The sequence below is a fragment of the Stegostoma tigrinum genome, chromosome 12 (assembly GCF_030684315.1).
Source record: "Stegostoma tigrinum isolate sSteTig4 chromosome 12, sSteTig4.hap1, whole genome shotgun sequence".
NCBI classification, from domain to species: Eukaryota; Metazoa; Chordata; class Chondrichthyes; order Orectolobiformes; family Stegostomatidae; genus Stegostoma; species Stegostoma tigrinum.
In genome coordinates, this window is record NC_081365.1 from 49,282,652 (window position 1) to 49,307,818 (window position 25,167).

The window sequence follows — 25,167 nt, forward strand, 5'->3', positions numbered from 1 at the left end:
AAAAGAACATTTCAAACTGCCCTTTCATTTTGGTAAAAGCTCCTAAAGCAACAGTAGCAGGTTTCAATCAAAAGGCCCGACCCATAGATAACTGACAACTTAAGGAACCATTCAGGAGCCACTGGAAGATGACATCTGTTAATGTTCATTATTCTTAAAAGCTAATTAGAGATTGATCTTGCAACCATTAAATCAAGTAGCAATATGTCTTGCTAAGCCTAAGCCAATCTGAATGTAATGGTATGGTAACTCATGATGTCAGTTGTGCCTTGGAAACAGTTAAAAAGCAATTATTTTGAGGGCCCTTTTGTGGTGCAATGACAGTTTCCCTTACCCTAGACCAGGAGGCCTGGGTTCAAGTCCCACCTGGTCCAGAGGTGCGTAATAATGTCTCTGAATAGGTTGATTAGAAAAATAAGTTAAAACAAAAAAATCAAATAAGCAATAGTTGTCAGTGAGCAAGGCTTGTGAGAGATTTGAAGTTATCCTGCTTCTATTTAGAAATCGAAGGGCCTTAAGGCATTAGAAAAAGGCAAAAATCTGAGTGTTAACCTGCACCCTGGCTGAAGCAAGGGCCATAATACAAATGTAAAGTTGCTGTCCCTGCTTTAATAGGTTACTGCACTAGATTCCTTCCTATTGCCTTATTGGTTAAAGTCTCAATTGAACAAATTATTATTATGAACAAAATTAGCAGTTGATGGAAAGACTCAACAGGTGACCCTTCCTGAACCCAAATTATTAACTCTGATTTCTCTCCACAGATGCTGCCAACCCTGCTGAGCCATCCCAGCAACTTCTGTTTTTGTTTCTGATTTCCAGCCACCCACAGTTCTTTCAGTTTAAATTATTGTTAGGATTTGATTTTAAATTACATAAGACCTAAAACTTACAAGTTTCACTCCCTGTTCCATCCCCATCATGAGGCAGATGGGGTCTTAGCCTCAACCGTTCCTGATTATCTGAAAGCTCAGAAACAGAAAATGAGGGTACGAATGAGGGCTGAGGAGGAAGGCCTGGATCACTCTACCAATCTTTCCCATTCCTTTGTCATGGCAGCTTTCAAGAAGTCTGTGAGGAGTCGAATAATTCAGCTACTTACTATCATCCAGGATGGCCTCATCAGATGCCCCTAATCTTCAAGATGTTGTTTTTTCAGAATGCTGCAAGGATGTATTTTTGAAGTTCTGCACTCACCATTCACCTTAGCTGTCTGTTGCAGGCCATCTTCTTCATTAACAGAGAGAGGTAAATGGTTGAATGCAGTTATGTGGATCTTGGGATTAGCTTTAAGTGTCCTGATATCTGTTGCATGGATTATGGGAAAACATTGAGCAGTGTGAGAGATGCATCATGTACTGGCTGACATATGTGAGGATCAGATGTATTCACTCAGCTTTATCACCAGAGTAAGATTGTTAAACTTTTCGAAGCATTGCTGTCAAGTTTGTTGTATAGCACTCTGAGTGCTCAGGATCTATGCCAGCTGTTTCCATTCTTTTCATGGGGTACATCTGGAAGGACTTCCTGTCCTGTGCTCAAAACGAGGCATCCTTCTCTTTCTGATCATCTCGAGAGTGCATATGAGGTCACATCTCAATGCCTGAGAAATCGCCCCATCCCTTGTTTTCCATTGTTTCTGTCTCTGAGGCAAATATCAAGAATTCAGCAGGTTGTGGTACATTGCTGGATCTTCCCTTTTATAGGGACTGTTCTCTTTAAAAAGGAAAGGTTGCTGGGAACACGTGATTTCTCCCCAATGCTGCTTGGTCCCCTGGAGACTGCAGAAGATGTCTGCATTAAAAAGGAAACCAGGCTGCGTGGGAGTTGCTCATGGCTACATTCTAATACTGGAAATGAGCAAGATGGATTAATTTTGTGTTACCACCTTGCTTCTAATAGTGTGGGTATGTCATGAATCATGGCTCAAAAGTTCAAATATTACCTTCTTCCATATTCGTGCTCTATTGTTCTACAATATTAGCTCTGTTACCAATTGTACATTAAGATGCCAGATTATGCTTCAGGTCAATATTATGGTAAACTACACATTACCATCCTGCACCCTTTTGTTTTTGGCTTCTATAGACTTCACATATTATAATTTCCAGCACAATTTGCCAGTTTATCTGGGGCAGTTGTATAGTCACTTGCTTCAAGGTTCACTGTTTTATTTGGGACAATTTTATTCCATTTGAAACATTTCATTTTATCTATTTCAAATTCAGAAATGATTACTCTGATCATTTGAGGTCAATGCTGTCTCATGTTATACAATCCCAAATCTTGCCCTATCCCTTGTTCATTGTGATTTGCCAAAAGCTTCAAGAACGCAGCATTTCCCTTTTGTACAAATCATGCTAATTAATATAAAATGATTGCCACTTCATTCACAAAGTATTCTAAATATGTAATATTCCATGAATCATAATGTATTTCTATTAGACATTGACTATCACTTCAGACACCTAGCTAAAATAAATTATTATACTTTAATACTAAGTTATCATGTTCACTTCAGTTGAAAATTTCCATAATTTCAAATCTTCTATGTTTACCATTTTATTATGATTATTTTGTATCAGAAAGTAATTAATAAACTTATAGCTTGATTGATTTTAAAATAATTTGTTGTAAACATGCAGTGCTGGCAATGGAGTACAGTGAAACTTTCTCCTTAACCAAAGATGAAAAGCTCCCGTTTAATTTCTATGATCTCACTAACATGGAGTTGGACTAACGAGTGGATGCAGGAGATTCAATTTTGGAATGCTATGATTTTTAGAAGTTGTATTGTGAAACATTACAGCAGATATGTATAAATCAATCTGTATAAAACAGTAGAGGGTCCTTTTTGTAAGGAATGATTTTGAGGGATATCTGTTGCATTCTTATTTTCAGTCTTTGTCGAATGCTTTGTTGGACGCTTAAAAACCTGCAGCGTTACAAGGGTTAATGTATGGTGACGTTCCTGGATCCAATCGTATTCTGTTCTTCTGGAGCTGGGTCAAAAAATGCATTCAAGAAGCAGAGTGCTCAGAAATGCCCCAATCCCTGCCATTTACTTTATTCAATAGAGAGGTAAAATCAATTTAATTTGTCAAAACAGGCAGCCCTGTACAGCATCAGAGTTTGGGCGTGGCAGATCGCTTCATTAATTATGAGATGCTCTGGTACCATTTGGCACCATATCAAAAGATATATTGAAAATGAAATATTTCATTTATTTTATGGGGATATAATTAATAAAGAAATGTTCTCAGCGAATGCATTACCATTTATTCCTTTAATATGGTATTCTGACTGTGCAGAATATCCTTATTATAGATAGCAGGTAAGATATTTGAATGTGTTCTACAAATGTTGAAAGAAAGTCAGTACCTAAATTGTTAATACTCCAGAAACGTGCACACTTAGACAGTGGCTACTGAGGGTAGGGAAGAGACGCTTAATATTTAATGAGCTGTCTGGGAGTGGTGGCACGGATGGGTGGGGAAGGAGTGTGCGGGGTGGGGGGTGTATCTGGTAGGAGAGTATGCTGATCAGCAGCAGCAGTTGACTGTGCAGCTGTCGGCAGTGCCTGTGTGAGCAAGAGAGGGAGTGAGAAAGAAAGACAGGGAAAGAAGGAGTGAGGAAGGAGCAAGAAAGAATAGGAAGAGAGAGAAAAGAAAAGGGATACAGGAATCATGTTGTGCTGCATTAGAAGAACTAAACAGGTACAAAATGTTTGTCTTTTCTATTCTTGAAATAACATTCTGCAGTGATCTGCCTTTTCACAAGTTGAAATTTAAATACTTTGAGCAATATAGATGCTTGAAATGGAGAATTTTTGTTCAAAAAAATACAATTTTGGGGCTGCAATATATGAGAGATCTGCATGAAAATGTGAGGGATTGGCCATTACTAGACTGAAGAATAAAATATGAATTGCAAGATAATATTTGTATGTTAATGATATTTTAAAATGTGATTAAAATATATTCCAGATGCAATTTCATATTTTAGTGATTACAGTGAATTTGAAGATTATTATAATTCAGGTTTGGCTCTGAATTTTTAACTGAATTTTAAGATTTTTTTTCTACAGCAAAGAGTTAAAATACCTGAAAGCATCAGGTTCTGCAAAGCAATTGGATTCAGCCAGTACTTCATTTGAGGATTGTTTCTCATTTGATATTCAACAAGCTTAATACAAAATCTGTGGGATTTAAGCCAGAACCTAGTTTGAGGTTTTCTTTTGTTGAAACAACTATGAATTAGAACAAATTTACCTTAAGCATTCACAATGTTATGCACAAAGGTCACATTTATAAAAATTATAGTAACAGTTACTACAACAGTGAGCTAGAGTGTTGATAAGAATGAATAGCCATTTAAAAAAAATTATGGCCAGTTTATCAGTTAATTAATCGAATCTTGTAGTGGAATTTCAGCTTGTGATAATCGAATGGTTGGGTTGCAGAGGTACAGCTTTGGGAGTGGCACCTAATGTGCAAGGCTAGCTAACACAGAACACTGGTCCTTGTGGTGGAGTCTTTCCTAACTCTCCTTTGTGTGCTGAATGCATTTTGGAAGATAGGGTAGTTTTCAGTTGTTAATGTCTAAAAGAAAAATGTTCTTAAATTTGAACACAAAGTCTAAATCGAGTATTGAAAAGGACATTGAGATTTGAAAAGATATTCAAACCTTGATATGTTTTAGACATGAGGGATAATAAAACATTTTTATGTTTTTTTAATGCAGTAAGATTTTGGAAAATGCATCTGGCGGGTAGGTGACCAATGCCAACTTTATAATGGGGATTTCAATGGCTAATCTCAGCATGAGCAACAACCTTATATGTCTCTGTCTAGTTATTGGATAGGTGCAGATAATGGCCACATATGACAACCAATTGCTGTATCTTGTTTACAGTAATTGTACTGAAACTGAAGGGAAATATTCCTGAAAAGATCAACTTGCAAATGGCATGGATATTCTGATTTCAGTCTGGTTAAGATTAGAATTAATATTTGCTAAAAAAATTCAAGTGCATTTATTAGAAACTACAATGGAAGTTTTATTAATCAATTTAGTGATGATGGTTTAGTTGAGTTACAGTACAATTTATTTTAAGCTAATGGATAAAATAAAATTGCATTTATCTAAGGCTTTCAGTGTAGTTTAAGGTATATCTGTCACCTCACCCCTAAATTTGGACATTACCACCTTTTGAAATCAGATTTTCTGAAAGAGATGTATTATTGTACAAATATCAGACCTTCATAAATCTTTCAAAACTTGAATTGTAAATTGCTAGAAGACCCTTCTCAAGAAAATGGAAATTTAAAACTACATGACATACATTAAAAAAAATCCATAATACCATATAACAATAAATGGGTCTTCCTTGAAGTGGAAGCATAAACATTTGATTGTGCATTGACTCTCCATTCTGTACAGGATAATGAATAGAAATGATTTGAAATTATTGCATTTTTATAATTTATAGAGTACTGTCCGGTTTTAAAAAGTGTAATAAAAGAATGTACACTGAGTGACTGGCCTTTGCTTTATGCCTGAATTAATCCCAGTATTTATTAATCATTAATAATGCACAGTAGCATGTTCATTAGTTCCTAATTCAATTCATCCCCTGTGATTCGACCTGGACTCAGCTCAGGTGGCTGAGATGTCCAACCAACATTTAACTGAACTAAGCATTTCCAATCCATCTTCACAGGAAAGCTTTATTCTGTGCTCTAAAATTCCTTTTGATTGCTTTTATTTAAATAGTAGAGAAAATGTTAGGTGAGGAGCAGTAAAATTCAGTATACCGAAATAAAGTGATGACTAATAAATTTTAAATATCCCTGATATCTGCAGTCATCGATGAACAACTAGCTAATAATTTTTGATTAACCAAGAAAAGGTTGAACAATCAGTTATTACAGTGAAGCAGAAGGCGAGCCCAACTAAACAATAAAAGCCTGACTTCTGGGCAATCTTAATTGTACTACAGGGTAATTGTTATTCCTGTAAGACTGAAAATATAGGGAGTGCTCTCTGTATCTGAAGAAAGTGGGTTGCCAGTCCTCTGGAGAATTTACATCATCATTTCTGAATCATGCTGATGATGTCAGCCTTTGTGCTATATGATGAGCTTTTGTTACACAATAGACCGAATGTGTTATTTGTAGGTGAACTTGTTCAAAACCAAAATGCAAGCACTCCTTTATTTTTAAAGAGTGTGGGGTATATACCATCTCAGTGACAATGGAATCATCTAGATTCCATTTCCACTTGGTGTATTATCCTGCATGATATTTTTAATTTGTCAGGATGAAATGGATTCGATATTTGTCATTGAAATCTGTACCTAAAGGCATTCCGTTGTTTAAAGTTCAACAACGATTGTGATCATTAAATATTTGCAATGCTATATGCTCAGTGTTGATCCTAATTAGCAGCTTTCTAGGAAGCCCTGGTCCACAGACAGACAGAAGTAATTGTGCTTCATTTTGTTGCCATTCAGCTGAATGGGTAGGTATTCTGATAACTCTTGGACCTTGGATTGGGTCAGACCTTTTGACAATTTTGAAATAATTTTTTCAATTTTATTTCCTTTTGGTTACTTTGTGTGTGTGTGTGTGTGTGAACATGTGAGAACTATTGTATTCTTGCATTTGTAATGAACGATGATCAGTGTTTACGTTTTTGGAAGGTATTTCATCTGTGTCATCTCAAATTATGTGTGAGGCTATCAAGACTGTTACAAAATTTACGCATTTATACATATGGTACCATCCATCATTGGTTGATCATGACCAAGAGTCAAGCTTTCACTAAAAATGTAGTCATAAAATGGAAATGGTACCACTGCAATAAACTCTATTCCATGTCTCTGATTTCTAATTATATTAGAAGGCACATCTCAGTTGAGGGCAGACGCCTCCCTGTGGGAGGGCAAGCAAAGTTGGTTGTGTGCCTTCTGGCAGACAGCCAAGACGTACATTTATTGGAGATCTGGAAGCATATTGCTGTTGTAGGTGTGGCCCCCAGGCAGTGCTAGTAAAGAGAGACTATTAGGAGGACAAAGACAGTGGTAAAGCTTCATAACATGGTGCATACAGTTAATGGAGAAAATGTATTTCTTAATAATTCAATATTTGCTGTTATTTTTCTGATATGACTGCTATTAATTAGAAAATCCAATCAATAAAATTGTCTTTAGATGATTTGTGTTTTTATACCGTTCAATAAATAGATTATTTGAAATCTTAAGTAATATTGTAAAACATCATCCTTCAGATTTCTACCTGACCTCATAACTCTTCTTGGTTCTCTTTGGGAACTTCTGAATAAAAGTTGTTTCAAATGATATGTAAATATTGAAAAACACAAATGTAATTAAAATTGTTGTATGATTTATTTGAAAGAATGCATAAATGTGACATTTGAATGTTTAACAAGAGTCACTTTAGCTCGCTCAAGATCAGGGTTTACTAAATAAAGTAATGGCTGTGACAGATTTGAAGATTTAGCTGTACTTCTGTGCATTCAAGACTGTGTACCAGTTTGTCCTGAATATTCTAAACTATTTCCTTACCTAAGAATTTGATACCAAGTGCAAAAGATTCAATTTCTGCAAAATTTAATAGAAGCAAATTACATATTGCTCACAATAGATCCCACAGCTATTATTGTTTTTCATTATTGTGAGCGACCATGATCTTAAAAACTTTTTAAAGCATCAAATCACTGCATGATGTCACAAATACCTTGTGAATGCTTGGTATCTTCTGACTGTTAATTTTACTGTCTAGAACAGTGTTATGTAAAATCCCACCATAGGCCTATGCCAACTGAACACCACTCTGTCCAACTGTTGTTTCAGAGATAGCAGGAACTGCAGATGCTGGAGAATCTGAGATAACAAGGTGCAGAGCTGGATGAACACAGCAGGCCAAGCAGCATGGCCTGCTGTGTTCATCCAGCTCAGCACCTTGTTATCTCTGTCCAACTCTGCGCTTGTTTTCTCATTTATGTTGTCCTTATTGTCAAAACGGTAGTACTTTTTTCTGCTTTCTTTAGTTGCAAGGAGCTTCAAATCTACTTTACACCTGCCCAGCAGAAAATAGGAAAGAAGAACAACAATGTCTACCTGCCCCTAATATTTTCAATCTATAAACAGGGGCAAAACAAGCATTTCTAGTCAGGAAATGCTCGTTAGTGTTCCAGGAGTATCTCTTCCTTCTATGTGTTGGTACAATGTAGAAGCTTCTCCCTGTCATTTTGTCGGCGTTCTATTTTGGTGAAAGTATCTTCCTTTGTAACAGATTTTCACTATAAATAAATTATTGTATTTTATGTTGAACTATAATTAATTTTCTTAATTTTTTATCTCTAAGTGGGAAAGAAATTAATACATTGCACTTGTTGCTTTAATCCATGTTTCGAGAATGGTGATAGAGGCACAAAAAAATTATAGTGCCTTTAACATCACATAATATAGTAGCTGAAAACTGTGATGACATTTGACACCTGCATCTTATTTTGCAGCCAGATCACCCGCTCGCTGCTAAACAGTGAGTGATTTTGGTATTGAAAATTATGGATAAAGTTATGATCCATTAACATTTTGTTAGTGAAAAGTAGATATATGAAGCAACATTGTAATATGCAAGGTAGGACACAACTATGATGAAAATTATTAAAAGAAACTATAGAAGAAAAAGCAAATTTGGATTCAATTTGAACTGGAGTCTAGGTTTCAATAAATGAACAGAAACAGAAATTGGGAACACAGCCACAGCTTTAGTAGTAATTCCCAAATCATCATTAGCTTTAGGCCTCAATTAAATTCAATTCCTGACAGAAAATCCAGAGTAACCCACAAGCTATTTCTCAGCAAGAGGCAATTGGCTAGATTGCTGGTAGGTCATCCTGTACGGTACCCATGATCGACGAGGGGTGGGGTGGCGGGGAGGGGGGGGGGGCGAAATTGCTGCAAATTCTGATTAAACATTCCAGTGGCTCACCTCACCTAAAAGGAACATGGACTAAATAATTTATTAAAATGTTCTTCCAGCCCAATCCATTATGCTGCTTGGTTGACACTGTCATCTTCCATGCAGGCCACACTTTAGAATTTCTGTCAGGTTCTTGACTATGTTCAACAAGCAATTGTGTTTCACTGGTTTTGGATGACTACTCATCCTGCCAACTCGGGAGACTTGGTGAAAATGTGAATCCATCAGCTCCTGGCAGCCTCAGCTTGGGTAAGTGATGTGTTCCTATTCGAACTCAGTTTCCATCAGGTGGGTAGAGTAAAAATCACTCCTTTTTTTGACCCACTAGAAACTTAATATTCATGAATAATAAAGTTTAAGCATCATTTTTCTTTGCAATACTCCTCCTATCCTGTATTGATTGGAGCTACATTTCCCAAGCGATCAGTTATCACGATATTCTAGACTTACCTGTTGTGTTGTCCTCACACATTCACTGAAGCTTGTCTACATCATTCTGTGTCTAGCATTCAATTGCCTAGCTCAAATTCTCCATTTTGCCCATAAAAAAGACCTCTAACTTTTCAGCACTCATCAAATAGCTAAAATACTGACATTTTCTTTTCTGGGCATCATTTTAATGTACTTTTGCTTTTGAATTTTGAACTCCTCCTCATTTGTCTTATGGCCTGTATTTGGAATTTTAAAATTTAGCAATAAAATGTAGGTTTCAGACACCTTTCTGGATGCAACTGTATTTGTCTTATTTAACACGAGAATGAGAAAGGTCTGTTCGCTTTCAGAACAATCTGACATGAGCAAGCTCACACCATTAATTCAGTGTCATGGATATGTAATGGGTGAGATCAATAATGATCATCGGCTGTTCCCTCATCAGGTAGATAACAGTAGCAAGCATTAAAATTGGCCAATCATCAAAATAAAGGAATAATTAAGATGCACTCTGTGTCAAAGCTACTAAATTTGCATTCTTCCTCATGGACAGTGAGCACTGAGAGCTCCACATTTGTAGGAAATCTACAGTTCTGGCATCATTTGACTGCAGCCATAAACATTGTGCCGTCCAGTGGAAGCGTCTGAACCTTATGTTTTCAACCACTGAGTGACCAGCTGGTGTGCTGAGATTACTGTGCAACATGCAAGTCTGTACCAGCTTTCCTGGCAGTTGACGTGATGCTTTCAACCTGTTTCTGTCTTCAATTCTCCCTCTGTTTGTTTGGCCTGAGTAATTTGGTGAGAACCTGGCAGCTTAGGAACAAAGGTTATCTTTGTGAGATGTGGCCAGTGAAGCTTCTCAACCCAAATATAAGTGAAGAGATGAGGTATATCAATACAATGTCACCATTACCCAATGCCAATCTCTCTAAATTACTGGATTGAGATTGCATGACAATGCATTGCTCGACTTCCAATGGACTTTTTGACTTTGTCCAGACATGGAAAGAGAAAATTGTTAGAAGCTAGACATAATTTCATATTATTGTAAAAGAGAATTTGCCAAATGAAGAAAAAACAATCTTTATTTGTATATTGTGAGATGACCATTTAAGTGATAGATGTCACAAGCATTGTAATTATTTCACCTCATTGTTCCATCCATTGCAACAGCTAATGCAGTCTCAGGGTGTAATATTATTCTGGATGATATTGTGTAAAATACCAATAACACAAAGTGTTAACTTTAACTGACAATCAGCCCGATATGTAATGTTGCCATTGTGCCTCAGCAGCTTGGGAGTGTTTGAAGACATGAAGTCTCTCTTTCCATTTGTAGGTCTTCTCAATGGCATAGTTTGTCCTATAAAAGGGAGGGAGTCTTTGTTTACTATATGGAATATACGATTAATGACTGGGTCTGCCAGTGAAGGTAATGGTGGGCTACAGTCCATGTGTTGTGAAGCTACTTAGAGTACTTTTAGGAAGGAAGGTCCTGGATTTTGATCTAATTACAGTGAAGGAATACAGCTAGAGAAAGTGGGGCGGGAGAGAGTGAGCTCCAAGTCAGGTACGTAGTTTGGGTTAATTTGCAGGTGGTTGTGTTCTCATGAATTGGCTGCTCTTGTCCTTCTAGGTGGTAAAGTGCCTTGGAGAGTCAGGGGTAGGTTACATGCTACTGAATTCCCAGTCTCTGGCCTCTTGTTGTCAAGGCATTTTTCGAGTTCAATTTTTGCTTACTGTGTGGCATATGGCAGAGGTCTGAACGTCTGTATGTGAGGCTAGAAGAGCTGTACAGTTCAAAGATTCATAAGGCATGTGCAAGAGAGGACTGTAATAATTAAAACTGTGAGAGGGTTTAGAAGAAGAGGCAGCAGTTCTGGGCATTGCTGAAGGGTCCTCCATTGATTGGATGAGGAGAGCATTAAAGGGAGCAGATCAAGATTTATGAAGAAGTAATGGCATACACTCCTCCGATATTCTGGAAATAGACAATTCTTCTCCTTTTTATTTCCATCTCCTGAAGTATGTTCCTGAACTTCATGAACTTCTGTGTATTGGTGGAGAATCCAGACAGTCTCCCAGTAGAGATTTTGCCTTCTGCAGTACTGAAGCCTGTCTCAATTGAGCTGTGCTATGAATACTTTTTTTACCCCCTTTTAAGAGAAAGCCGTGGAAATAGACATCAGGACGCCCAAAACTCTCTTCTTCAATGGGAAAGTTATCCAATAACCAATGCAATTTGTGTTGGCACCTTGCCCATCAAATGTATATAGGACAGACTTGATAAAAGGTATCACCATGTCGACGTTGTAAGGCAGGAATAAAATCCATTGAATGTGCCCTCTTTAAAAACATCTTAAAGTTTTGGACTTGTTTTACTTTTTGTTACTCTATGGACTTTCACTTATATGAATCTATTGTAATATCTGTAAGATCATTGCATTACGACAGTACGATCATGCCATCTAAATTACATACAGTAACATTTTATTTACCTGGAGATTGCTTTTAACAATAAGGCAGCTACATGAATCATTCTTATTTAACTTGAATGATTGGCAAGCAATAATGGTTCCTATACATGCAACTATTAGATTCTTGGCAGTAATACATATTGGACTGAATGCTGTTTGAACAGACATGGAATTGACCAATTTGAATCACTTTGTACAAATAACTAATTGTGTGACATTCCCACTCAAATTTTTCTTGAGTGCTAGTTGGTAACATGCTCACCTCTGAATCAAAATATTGTGATTATAAATCCCTATCTGGAATTGAGCCATAATCGTAGCTTGCACTTCGGTTCAGTCCTGAAGTGACATTTTACAGATCTTAAACTGGGATCCTATCTGCTTGTAAAGAATAGGGACATGTCCCAGAACTCCAGGTGGACCTGATATCAATTCCTGCTGGTATTTCTGGGACCTGGAGTGTTCACGATGGAGTTCAGCTAGAACTGTTTTCTGTATATTAGAAGACAGAATGTCTACTGGGAGATTGCCCAACTTCTCCAACATGCTGGTAACATCAGTAGGAGAAATAAGAAGAAAGAGGAATGTTTTATTTGTCGCAAAATAAATATTATTCAAAAACAAGGGTAGGTTGATCATCCATGTTACAGACTGTGGGACTGTTCTGTGCGTAAACCAGAAGGTATGAATGTTGGTCACTATGTATTTAACGCATTAGATTTGTCTACAGGGCAACTTGGTATGACAATTGATATTTATTTAATTGGCTGCAAAATGCATTAGAACATGAAAAGGACTATGTAAATCTTCCTTTCTTATTACATTGACAAAACCCTTCCTTGTGTTGCTGCGGTGCTCTCGCAATTTCCAAGGAAACCATTTTTGCTTTAACTTGGCAAGAGGCCATTTACCTTGTAAAGCATTAAAAATGAAAACTAAATGAGTTAATTTTAGAAGATATCATACTTCTAGTTTGTTTCATACAGCTTTCTTCTGTGGTTTCAGATGGATTTGTCAGATTACTCAAGGTCTTCTGTCACCATGTATGCACGTAGTCTTATTTGGTGACAACATTAAAGATGTGAACGTAATGTGATTGCATCATTTTAACACACTACATGGATTTTCAATAAAAGAAAAATGCAATGGATCTCCTATTTATAAAAGCACAAAACCAAACATCATTTCCAAATAACAAGAAAAGGGCTGTTGTTGGAGAATTTTTCAGTGAAATATGTCAAAGGAGTGTGTTTGGGATCTCCTGTATGATTCAAGAGGATTAAAGGTTTTATTTCATGTGGTATTTCCCAGGGAGGGGAGGTTATTGATTTCACCTGAATGAAGGGTAACATGAACTGACCAGAACATTCATGCTATCTATCTGTTAGTAGCAATTCCCAAATCCAAAAACATGTGCGACTTTCAAGTGCTCCACTACCTAATGGTAGCATCCCTACCTTTTGGGCCATTAGGCTCGCATTCAACTTCTACCTGTTCCAGATACGAGTAATAAAAAATATAGGGAATTGCAATTAGCCCAGAATGGGCCAAGTTGTGATGGGGTCTGTTTCTTCTTGGGGCAGCATGAGAGTTGAGTTGTCATCGTGATTGCAAGGGGTATGTGATTGTCTAGTGAAAAAAAAATAAACGTAGTAGAGTTCCATAGAAAACATAATATCTATGTAAACTGTTGTGTGTTTGTAAATGCAATTGTGAGTGGTTGCTTGCAACAGATTTTTCTAGGAACAGAAAGTGCATCGTGTTTCATCTGTATGACCACAGGTAAAAGGACCACAGTCAGTTAAGATGTTACCATGGAGGCGACATGATTGTTGGAAAACATTCATTCATAGATAGTTTGAAATATCAGGCTATGCTGTCAATAGTGTCAAGAATCCGCTTGTAAGTTATTTGACAAAAAGCATAGCCACAATCACAGGATTGTTACACAGCAGGAGGCTATTCAGCCCATAGTACCTTCACCTGTCCTTCAAACTAGCTCAGTACTTCCACAAATAAACGTATACTTTTAGCAATAGTTTCGATTAAATTATGATGGCATCAGTGCATGTTATCTTGATCGTCTGCAGTCTGAATCTACACTGAAGTAGTATATGATTAAAGCTCATTTTTTGATCTGCAGTTTGGACACAAAACTAATACAGGCATCCATGTGATATCAGGATTGTATTGTATTCAACTGCAATCTTTAACTGCCATATCCCTCACTGTACCATTACCATTGAGCTAAGAGTCCAGTGAGCAGTATAGAAGATGCAAAAGTCATTGTCTTGTTCCAACCTACTGAAGCTACACTGAAAGCATAAACTTAAGATGTATAAATTAACATTTAATAGACAGTTTTAATTTTTTATAGAATAAAAATGACGCTTCACACAAGTCTGAAGCAATCATTTGGCACAGAGCCATAAAAACAATATTTGGGTTGAAGAGACAGTCCTTCAAACTGACTATATTAAAGAAGGAAAGAGGGAGAGAGAAAACAACAGTTTTCAGGGAGGAAATTTCAGATGTTGAGGCCTAGATAGAAGGTACAGCCACTAAATGGTGGAGTTCGTAAAATGATCGAGAGGCAAAAACTAGATGAGACATCTTTGAGTTGTGGAGCAGGACGAGATTATGGAGATGCAGGTTTGTCAAGGCTGTGGAAGAATTTGAAAACAGGGATGAGAGTCTTGAAACTGAGGCATTCCTGAACTATGAGGTAAATTGAATCAGTGAGCACAGGGTGATTTTAAAGAAGTGTGACATGAGTCTTGGATGACCCGTTTACAAAGCATAGAATTGGTGAGACCAGAAGTACATTGGATTAATTAAATCCAAATCCAACAAAGAGACAGATTAATATTTCAACAGCTCATGACCTTGGGCAGGTTGAAGTCGGATGTTGATACTGGGTTAATTAGTAATTAAAAGAAAAAGTCACTTAGGATAAAGTAAGAAGAATCCAACTGAGTTCTGTATTAAATGAGAGAGAGTCCAAAACAAATTGTAAATTTAAATGAGAGTTAGTCACATATGATCCAACTGAGATTGATTAGGCAATTAGTCTAAAACGTACGCTGTGAAATAGAGGAGGAAACATTTAGAGATGTATTTTAACATGGTCAATAAAAGTGCTTTCTATGGTAATGCAAAATCTTAGTATGGAAAATACAGCTGTGGTTTACTAGAATGTATATGATTGGCCCATGATCAAAGTGTATTTATGTGCAAGGTGATCAGAGATAATGGGAACTGCAGATGCTGGAGAATCCAAGATAACGAAGTGTGAAGCTGGATGAACACAGCAGGCCAAGCAGCATCTTAGGAGCACAAAAGCTGACGTTCGGGCCTGGACCCTTCTTCAGAGAGCCCCGAAACATCAGTTTTTGTGCTCCTGAGATGCTGCTTGGCCTGCTGTGTTCATCCAGCTTCACACTTTGTTATCTTATGTGCAAGGTGCATGTGTTTTCTTGAGTATGATTTGTTCCATTTTTTTTAAAGCAGAGGTCTTGTGAATTTAACAAATTATTTACAATAACACAACATGCCTGAGGGAGGTTTTATAAACCCATCACGAACTCAAAGCTGTGTATGGATTGGTTGGAGAAACAAGATAAGCTTGTTGTGGCAATGTGACTCTACCTCTGCCGAAGTGTGCTGCCTCTGGCAACCACTAAAAACATCACGTGAAACATGGTGTCAGACATGGTGCCTCTGAGATTGGAAATCCACTCACTTTATACGATAAGATAACAGCTGTAATGAAAAGGCAGCAAGGAGTATGCAGCTAAAATGTGTGGATTTTAATGATTATAAATTTACTGGTTGAGTCAAAATGTTTCTGAATTTTCTTGCCTCTGCTACTATGGGAATGAAAGAACATATGAGGCAGAGTTGATTTTTCTTGATGATAAAACTAATCTTATAATCTACCTAAATTTATAAACTACAGAATTACTTTTTTGAAAACCTGAGAAAATGAGCAGTTCTACCACCGGTGCTCGGGAAAGAGCACTTATGAACTTTTATTGCAGCCTAGATTTCACTGAGGAACAGAAAAGCTAAATGAGAGAATTTTTTTTGCGAGGTTTTGCAGTTTGAACCTGTACTAACGTTATTTGTGAATGGAACTTGTCCAACGTCAGAGCTCCAGAGAAGAGGGAGACTATTGAGACATGCCACTGCAGTATAAATCTATCTGAATCCTGTCAGTTTGATCAACTGGAAGATTATCTCATCAGAGATGGAATTATTTTAACACCAACAGAGAGACAATGACAGCACATGTGCTGAGATAAGAAACATATACATCCAGAAGCTCTGAAACTGTCAATCATTAGCATATTCATGGAGAATTATGAAATTTTGCATTGTGATGAAAGGCTGTCTATGCTGCGTGATAACAACATATGAAAAATGGAAGAAATATTAGCAAAAGAGCCAGCAGAAAACTCAAGGCAGAGGACTAAATGTAAATTTGCAGACAGCAAAGGAAAAGCAGCATGTTCGGGTTGGGGAAAGCGAGACTCGACCTGGATAAGATGAACTTTTTATATGCATGTTTCTAGTCAAAAAGAAACAAAATAAGCTTTTGGAGATGGCTATTGGGAAATATCAATCACGATTCTGACAAACCAGTCCACACTATACAACAGGTTAGTAATATTAGCTGTAAAGGTGATAAATGGTTTGTGATTGGTAGAATGATGACTGGAGAAGATTCATATCGTGTGAATGTAAAATGTCAGATAGTCACTGCTTAGTGTAACTTGATGAGCTTTGCAAATCTGTGCAACATGGCTCAATGTGCTGATTCAAGAAAAAAACAGTGAGAGTAAATTTAGGCCAAAATTATGTAAGATCCTCATGCCAAAAAGACAAATGAAACTGAGAGCATAATATCATGAGAAGAATGAAAACCTGGAATCACAGAATCAATACAGTATGGAAGCAGACCATCCAGCCCAGCAAGTTTACACTGATCCTCCGAACATCCCACCCAGACCCACCTTCCTACCTTTATCCTTGCAACCCTGCTTTTCCAATGGCGAATCTACCTAGCCTTCACATCCATTGACACTATGACACTATGGGCAATTCAGCATGGCCAATCCACCTAAGGTGCATGTTTCCGGACTGTGGGAGGAAGCCAAACACCTGAAGGAAAGCCAAACATTCACAGGGTGAAAGTCACCCAAAACTGGAATCAAACCCAGGACCTTGGTGCTGTAAGGCAGCATTGCTAACCACTGAGCTGCCGTACTTAAAATTTCACGTATTAACCTTATACAAAATCCATTCATCCTAGCTGAAGCAAGTGGAGGCTTGGATTAATAACCCTAAACATTCCAGAAGAGATTTCCAATATTTCACGAACCACATTAACCGCTGAACAGATCATAGGAGATTACAAAGACACTTTTACTGGTTGTGGATGTAGTATTAGTGAATATCATCTTCAAGTGGATAAGAGTTTGAAATCAACCAAGCATTTTCGGAGGAGAGTTCTGGGTGCTGTCAAATCCAGCCTGAAAGATAAATCAGAGCTGGAGGGAAAAAAAGAGTCCTGAAGAAAGTCACAACATCTGCAGGTTGTATTACCAGCATGACAGCAATGATGAAACTGAAGAACTGAGAACATGCATAGATCCAAATGATTTCATTGAAAATATCTCCCTATCGCATGCCAGTTACAGAGGTCAGGGTGGGGGGGTTGGTGAGCAGGGAATGTTCCCACAACATGCCGCTACCTTCCACGCGCAGGTGAGTAAAACCAGATTAAAGCAACTTTTTATATCCAGCGATGACAACAATAGTCCTGGGGGTTACACCATGGCTACACCATTAATGATGAAGTAATTGCACAATGTGCTGCAAGATGGAGTATTAAGCAATGCAAATGCAGCAAGGACAACCAGTTGAATTCACATCTAAGGCATTCAAACCGGCAGTATGCTCAGAAAGGGTACCTGTTGTCTTTGCTTGTGAACATTTTTATCAGTACCTGTTTGTGTGAGAAAATTTGATCGTGGAGTCTGATGACAAACCACTTGAAAGCAGATATCTCAAATCAATTACTGTGTGCTCCAGTGCATCTTCAAAAATGGTTGCTCCATTTGCCCATGTATCATCTCTGCATGATATACAAGCAATGAAAACAGACGTACATTGCTAACGTGCTGTTAAGAGAAATACCTCCTTGGAGAAAGTGAGATATTTCCTCAATTTTGAGTGGCAACAGCTCAATGTAAAAGGCATCAACCTAGTAGAGACGTGAAATCTGAAATGTAAGCGTCTTGCTCAAAGTAAATTAGCTATGCAACTCTAATTTGGTGTAGGAAGCCATGAGGAAAGACACATACTTCATTCCTATAGGAAACTATTGGGCATATGGAGATGTGATAGCAAGAGTTGGCATTTGTACAAAGGAAATAGAGTAATTATCACTGAGGAGGTTAGGGAAAGAAAATATGAAGCATAGACATGAAAGCCATCCGGGCAAGAGAAATGCTCTTTTGGTCATATGTGAGCTATGGAATTAAGGAGCACATCAACCAGTCCAGTGTTTGTAACAAATACAAAGCTAAAGAGCTGTATATGACAGATGACGTTGCAGATAGACAATGAATGAAGTTTGGAGTAGATGCCTTCACTGTCTCGTAGGAACTTATCTGTCTTAGACCCATTGATTTCTATACTGACTACTTTTGGAGTTATACCAACTGACAATAATAAATAATAGCGAGGTTGTCAAATTTATAAAGTACACATCAGTCATTACAGACATTGCATTGAATGTTAATTGCACGTCGATTCACAAGTGACAAATTCAGGCATTTCGTAAAGGATTGGGAAAATCAACACCAAACATCATCGCCACACAATTCCCATTCAACTGGTAGGACAGGGTTGATAGTGAGGATCCCCAAAGGGATCAGTTAGGTAATACAACAAATCCAGCACAGTCTACTGCAAGGCAATTTTTGAGTGGAAATGTACACCAGCTGAGCACTTAATCCAAAGGCTAATGTGCATCAAACTACTCTTGCAATAACAAGGAAGTACTAACATCAAAAGCAGTAACAGGTGTCAGTGACAAAGTTGTGAAATAAGAGAGAAGCAAGTTTTGTTTTAATAGGACTACCAAGTCATTTCTGAAGCTCAGCATTGAAGAGGCAGTCAGAGTGCAAACATTCAGCACTCTCAACATGAGGCAACCTATGTGGCAACTTGGAACCTATCTCACCTTAATTATATGCTGAGATTTTGAATGACCAGATATATTGTCACAGAGTAGTATGTAGAACTAGAGAAGACTTTATTTCACTACAGGTAGCTGAACAGGGTCACCTGTAGCAGAGACTACAGCATGGCCATAAGGCTCAAGAGGTCCACCATTTCCCTAGCAACAGAAACTGATCAGCAACAATGATTACCATAACAATAGCACTTACCACAGGTGAGACACACCCTGGAGAAGAAACACCTCCTGAATGAGCAGATGACCGATGAATGGACAATTAAAAACACGAATGCTCACATATGCATATAAGGGACCTGTACAATTGAGAGATTGTGTGACATGCATTTGCCGAGTGTGATCAGAATGGAACTGACTAAAGTCAACAAAGATTTGTTATTAAATCATATTTTTCCTCTGTAATTGTGTATTGTATCATTCGGTAATTTGTAACTGCAAATAAATAGTGCGTGTCATTTTGGTTTTTTTAATGAAAAGGGAGATATTTGGCGATATACATTTGTACTTTGCATACTGGGTGGTTTGTTATTGCCATCACTTTTGAAGTAAGCACTTTTGTGTCAAGCAGCCACAAAACACATCACCTTGAAACACAGTCAAAACAATGAAAAAAACATTATTCAAGGTTTAAGGATTCTGATCATTTTCCAAGTAAACAGTAGTTTCTCAGCTGAATTGATGCTTTAACTGGAAGCTTATTATACGTGAAGGTTTCTCAGTAACCTGTGGGATTTCTTGTAGTTGAATTTCCAGGAGGTTAGCTGAAGTGATTGGAACGAGGTGGACCATATTAACTGTGAGTTTTTTTTTGATTGGGGTTGTTAACCTGCGCCAATCAAGAAAGCCTTGTCTGACCAGGAAATTAGAATCTCCTCATTTGAGGACTGTCTTTGACTGTGATCATCTAGCTCAATGTACAATGAACTGACAAAGGGTAATTTGGTGACAGGACACCAACCTCTGTGCAATTATTTCATTGGAGACAGAAGAAAACAGGATGCACCTGAAGAACATTTGCTTGCAACCGTCATCTTGGAGCTGGGGTAAGCATTTCTGGTGTCATGTCTGAATTTGGAGACCATGATTCATTTGACGCTTTTGTTGAAGATTGGGCGCATTATGTGGAAAGAATGCAATAACCTTTCCAAGGCAAATGACATTGGGGCAGATGAAAATCCAATCTGTGTGTGTGTGTGTGTGTGTGGATCCACAGCACTTTTGGTTATAAGGGGCCTAATATTCCCAGAGGCATCAGGCAATAAAACCTTCCTAGAGTGGACAGAGCTGGTTAAGGAATATTATAACCCAAACTCCTCTAATCCTGAGCAGCTATTGCTTTCATTTGGCGGTTAGAGAACTATGGAATACTTATTGGGATTTTTGAGTTTAAGACAAATGGCTGAGGCGTGTGATTTTTGTGTTAACCCTGAATAAGATACTGAGACACCACTTGGTATGTAGAATTAATGATGTAATCATGCAGAAATGCCTACCAGCTGAAGCCCAAATAGATTTGAGCAGATGGCCTTTTCATTTTAAAACATGGCAAGTGGAACATGGGAGCTACAGGGCCTCCCAATGGAAGTGGACGCCCTCAACTGTCCAACTAAGCTTGGGAACACCACTCGAGTGTAGGTAATTGCAGAGTCTGACATAGAATGTCCTGTGAAGAGGGACCCTAGGATAGCCCACAGCAGAACTGCACAACAAGGCCGAAACTTAGTCAAATGGCTAAACTGTTCTTCAGGATCTGGGCTGGTGAGCCATGGTAGCTGCTGTCGGTATGCAAACATGAGACAACAAAGGAGTCCTACATAGGCTGGAGCAGAGTAGGAAAACTCGTAGGCCAGCACACTTTGGAAATTTCCTCTCCATTTGGTTTGGAACATTTAATTTGCTTAGTGACACCAAATTGGAGCCAATTAAAATTAATGTTTAGTAAAATGGTCATCCAGTTCCCATGGAGGTCAATTTTACTGGTGCAGCTGTAGCTTTGTAGCTTTGGTTGCAGAATCCGTCTTTGACACAATTCGCTCAGGACTCCAGTCTTTAAGCTTGTATAGACTTCACCTAACTGAGAACGTTGACTGGGGAACCATTGCAGATTGAGGGTATGACTTTGGTTCCTGTCTCCCACGAGGAGTAATTGGTGCAGTTCCAACAGATGGTAGTAAAAGGTTCAGGCCCAAACCTATTGGTTGAGAAAGATTCACCTGGGATTGGCTCAACATTTTTCAATTAAAAAATGACTGCCTCAGTGAAGGCCTTAGTGAAATACCCAGGAGATTTTGATAAGGGCTTGGAACTGTCAAAGGTGCCAAATTCACACACAAACGTTGACCAGGAAGCAATTCCGAGATTGTGCGATGCCCACCCAGTGCCGTTTGCCTTGCAGACAAAAGTAGAGGAGGACATCAGGAGGGTGGAAAGCAAATGGACCATCAAACCAGTGCAGTTTGCAGAACGGGCTACGCTGATCGTACTGATTTGTGAAGCCTCGTGGCTGAGTTCACCTTTTGTGGGGATTTGAAGGGAATGTTGAATCGCTTCCCACAGCTGGATAAATACCCGATCTGTTGCAAAGTTGGTGGGTGGGGGCTGTCCTTTATGAAGCTGCAAATACGACAGGATGAGGAGTCCCAGAAATTTGCTACAATTAGTACCCATGAGAGTTTATGCCCATATATAAATCTGCCATTTTGGATATCATCAGCCTGCAACCCTTTCCTAGCGGACTACGGAGAACACATTACAAGGGCTACCCCAGGTTCCTATTTATCTGTATGATGTACCAATAACAGGGAAGCCCACTAAAGAGCACTTGGAGAACTTCGCCATGGTACTTAAACATTTTCCCCAGGCGAGCATATAACTTAGACTGGAAACATGCGTATGCTAGATGTCCCAAGTGACCTACTTTGCATTAGAGTTTATAGAACCAGGTTATACCCATTGGAAGAGAAAGTGAGGGTGATCAAAGAAGCCCTGGCTCCCATATCTGTACTGAAGCTTAGGTCGTTCCTTGGTTAGTGATTTATTACAGAAAGTTCATACGTAACCTGGCTTCCATCTTAAACCCTTACACCTGCAGTTTTTTTTAACCAAAAAAAAAGGTTCAGCCTTGGAGATGGCCACATCTCCAAGAATCAGCCTTTAGGCAGCTTTTGTCATCCAAAGTGTTGGCACAATTTGATCCGAAGTGACATGCAATGCCTTCCAGTACATGACAGGGTAGTGTTGGCTCATGGGTGGCCAATCGGAGAGGAACACCCAGTAACATGCGCTTCCTGGACTTAGTGTCTGGGCATACCTGTGTTCAGCAGAGGGAAGGTTCAGCAGTCATCTTTGGTGTGAGGATGTTCCACCAGTACCTTTTTATATGGACAAGAATTTGTCATAGTAACAGATCACAGACCCTTGCTAAGGCTACTGAAGGAAAACAAGGCAGTGCTGCTCATGGTTTCCAGTAGAATTCAGCGTTGGGTTCTTCTATTCTCAATACATATAATTATGTGTTAGAACACTGTTAAGAAACCAAGTGTTTAGTGAGAATCCCTTTAGCCACCTCCCACTGGCAGATACTCCTCCACTAGTGGCACGTTCTTTGGAAGAGTCCATTTTGGTTTGAAACTTCCTGGACATCCTTCTAGTCATCGCAGACAACATCTAACTGAATACAAGAAGATCCTGTCTAGCAAAACTGAAACAGCTGGTGGTTTTGGGGGTAACAGAAGGGCCATCACAACCAGGACTGAAGCTTTTCTGGACATAGCGAGACCAGGTCATTGTAGAGGACAGAAGATTACTGTGGGGGAGTAAGGGTTATTGTCCCGAGTAAAGATTGCCACCAGGTACTGGCCAAGCTCTTCCAGGGTCTACCAGGGGTTTCTAAGATGAAGAAGCTACATCAGGTTGGATGTAAACATAGCTGCATTGGTGGGGCAATGCCCAGAGTGCCAATAAGGACAAAAATTGCCATCAGCAACACCCAACATTCATGGGAACAGCCGGGTAAGTGCTGGACTTGGTTGCATATCAGCTATGTCAATGTTTCTGGCCATTGTGGATGCCTATTCGAAGTGGTTAGATGTGCATAAAGTTTGCTCAGCAAACCCTGATGATGATGATTGGGAAGCTGCAAGCATCATTTGTGATACATGAACTCCTGGAAGTATTAGTCGTGGAAAATCAGACAACATTTACCAGCCAGGAATTTGGATATTTCCTAGAGTCCATTGGCAGTTGATACTGAAATGGATGCAGCTTCAATACCGTTGCTCCTGGAAGAAGAGGAGGAGACTGTTCTGAGATATACCAGATGCAAGAGACAGACCATTGTCCGGTACACACTGCCTACGTCTGACTCCAAGTTGGATGCACTAGACCTTGGGCAAAAGTGTCACAAGAAAAGCTACAAGTGAGAAACCAGGGCTATATCTCTGGAATTTGGGGAGGCATGGGGGTGTGGTGGAGGAGGGTGTAATAATAGGAACCAGATGGTTCATAATCAACTATGACGTTCTTCATTGGGCTTGTTAACTTGGGCCAATAAGGAAAGCCCTGGCTGACAAAAATCTCAGGAGATTGAGGACTGACTTCTGAGCTGTTTGACTGGCTAGTGCCCTGTGAAGAACAAGTTCCCTTTCTGAAGGTGTCTCTTTCTTTAAAAAAAAATGATCAGGAGATCAGAATCGCCTTGGTTTGAGAATTGAGCTGTGTGTACTGTGCACCAGTAGATAAAGGGTGACTTGTTGATGGGAACTGACCTCCTGTGCAGTTATTTCACTGGCTTTTGTGTAAACTTGCATTTGAAGCAGGTGGGTAGAGATTCCTGCTCCTCATCTTTTCAAGGTATAGTTCTTTGTCTGCAATATCTTACAGTGCCTTCAAAGTAAATGGCTTTCAGATGGTATCTAACTATGTTTCTTTCTGAAATTCAATAGCCCCTGCTGTTATTTCTCACATCAGGTATAAATATGGCTGTTTTAACCATGTGACCCATTGAGTCCAAACTCCTCCTTATAATGCACATAGCCAGATGGGTCAATTCGTAGCCTGTGCTGTTAGTACTCAAACTATATGAAAGACTGAGAAAGACAGGGCCTCCTTAATTGAGATTCCATGCAATTTGGTTTCCCCATTTTTTTTTTGAATGCCTTTCATGTAGCGTAGGTAGGTTTTGATGGGCCTGAAGCCCAGGATAATGTATCAGCCATTATAATCTTGGTCTGTTTTACTATTCTTCCTTCACAAAAGGATTTGTACCACAGGTGGCAGGGATTGTCTATGTTTCTTTGTATTTCAAGTATGATTGGAGCCTGTTGTCAAAGTCAACTTTGCTGACATCCAACTTTTTCAAAAAGAAATCTACCATCCACTTAAGTTGGGAGATTTTCATGCCTACTGTGAGCACGCCAAAAGATTTATCATGTTGTGAAAAGTGGTGTGAAGCCTGAAGATTAGAAAATTTTAAGCAGGTCACAACCAGCTTTTTTTTTTGGTGGGGTGGGGGTGGTAAAAAAAAAGAAAAAAATAACAAGTTAAAGTAGTCAACCATTTTAAAAAATAGGAATTCTTGCACATAAAAATATGAAGGAAATATTTGCTAGGAGAGAGACAGAAATCGTCAAGGGGAATGAATAAATAGCAAATGCATTGAATTCATATTTTGTGCCTGAACTGAATACAGAAGGCAGCCTGAGACAGGTGGGAGTGACAAACTCAGTAATTGTGATCGTCAGGGAAATGTATGACAGCAACATGAGGACCGATGGAAAATAAATAGACCCCAGGACTTGTTGGCCTTTATCCTCGGGTTCCTAAAGATATAAAGAGAGAGTTCATGTACTAGTTATGAATCTCCTACATTATCTTGATTTCAACAATTACAGCAGTTTGGAATTTAGGAATTGTAATGCTACTTTTCAAGAAAGGGATTAAAGATGAAAACAGCCTGACATTGTGAAAATGCTGGATT

At 38.7% G+C, this 25,167-nt stretch overlaps 1 protein-coding gene across 1 annotated transcript in view; it reads left to right on the forward strand.

Annotated features, from left to right (window-relative positions):
- The first annotated feature begins 3,514 nt into the window (after positions 1 to 3,514).
- Positions 3,515 to 25,167, forward strand: part of gap43 (growth associated protein 43) — a 261,535-nt gene continuing 239,882 nt past the window's right edge. The window contains exon 1 of the mRNA XM_048540771.2: positions 3,515 to 3,716. Within this exon, the coding sequence (XP_048396728.1) occupies positions 3,687 to 3,716 (30 nt within the window). The 5' untranslated portion in view covers positions 3,515 to 3,686. The remainder of the gene's footprint in view (positions 3,717 to 25,167) is intronic.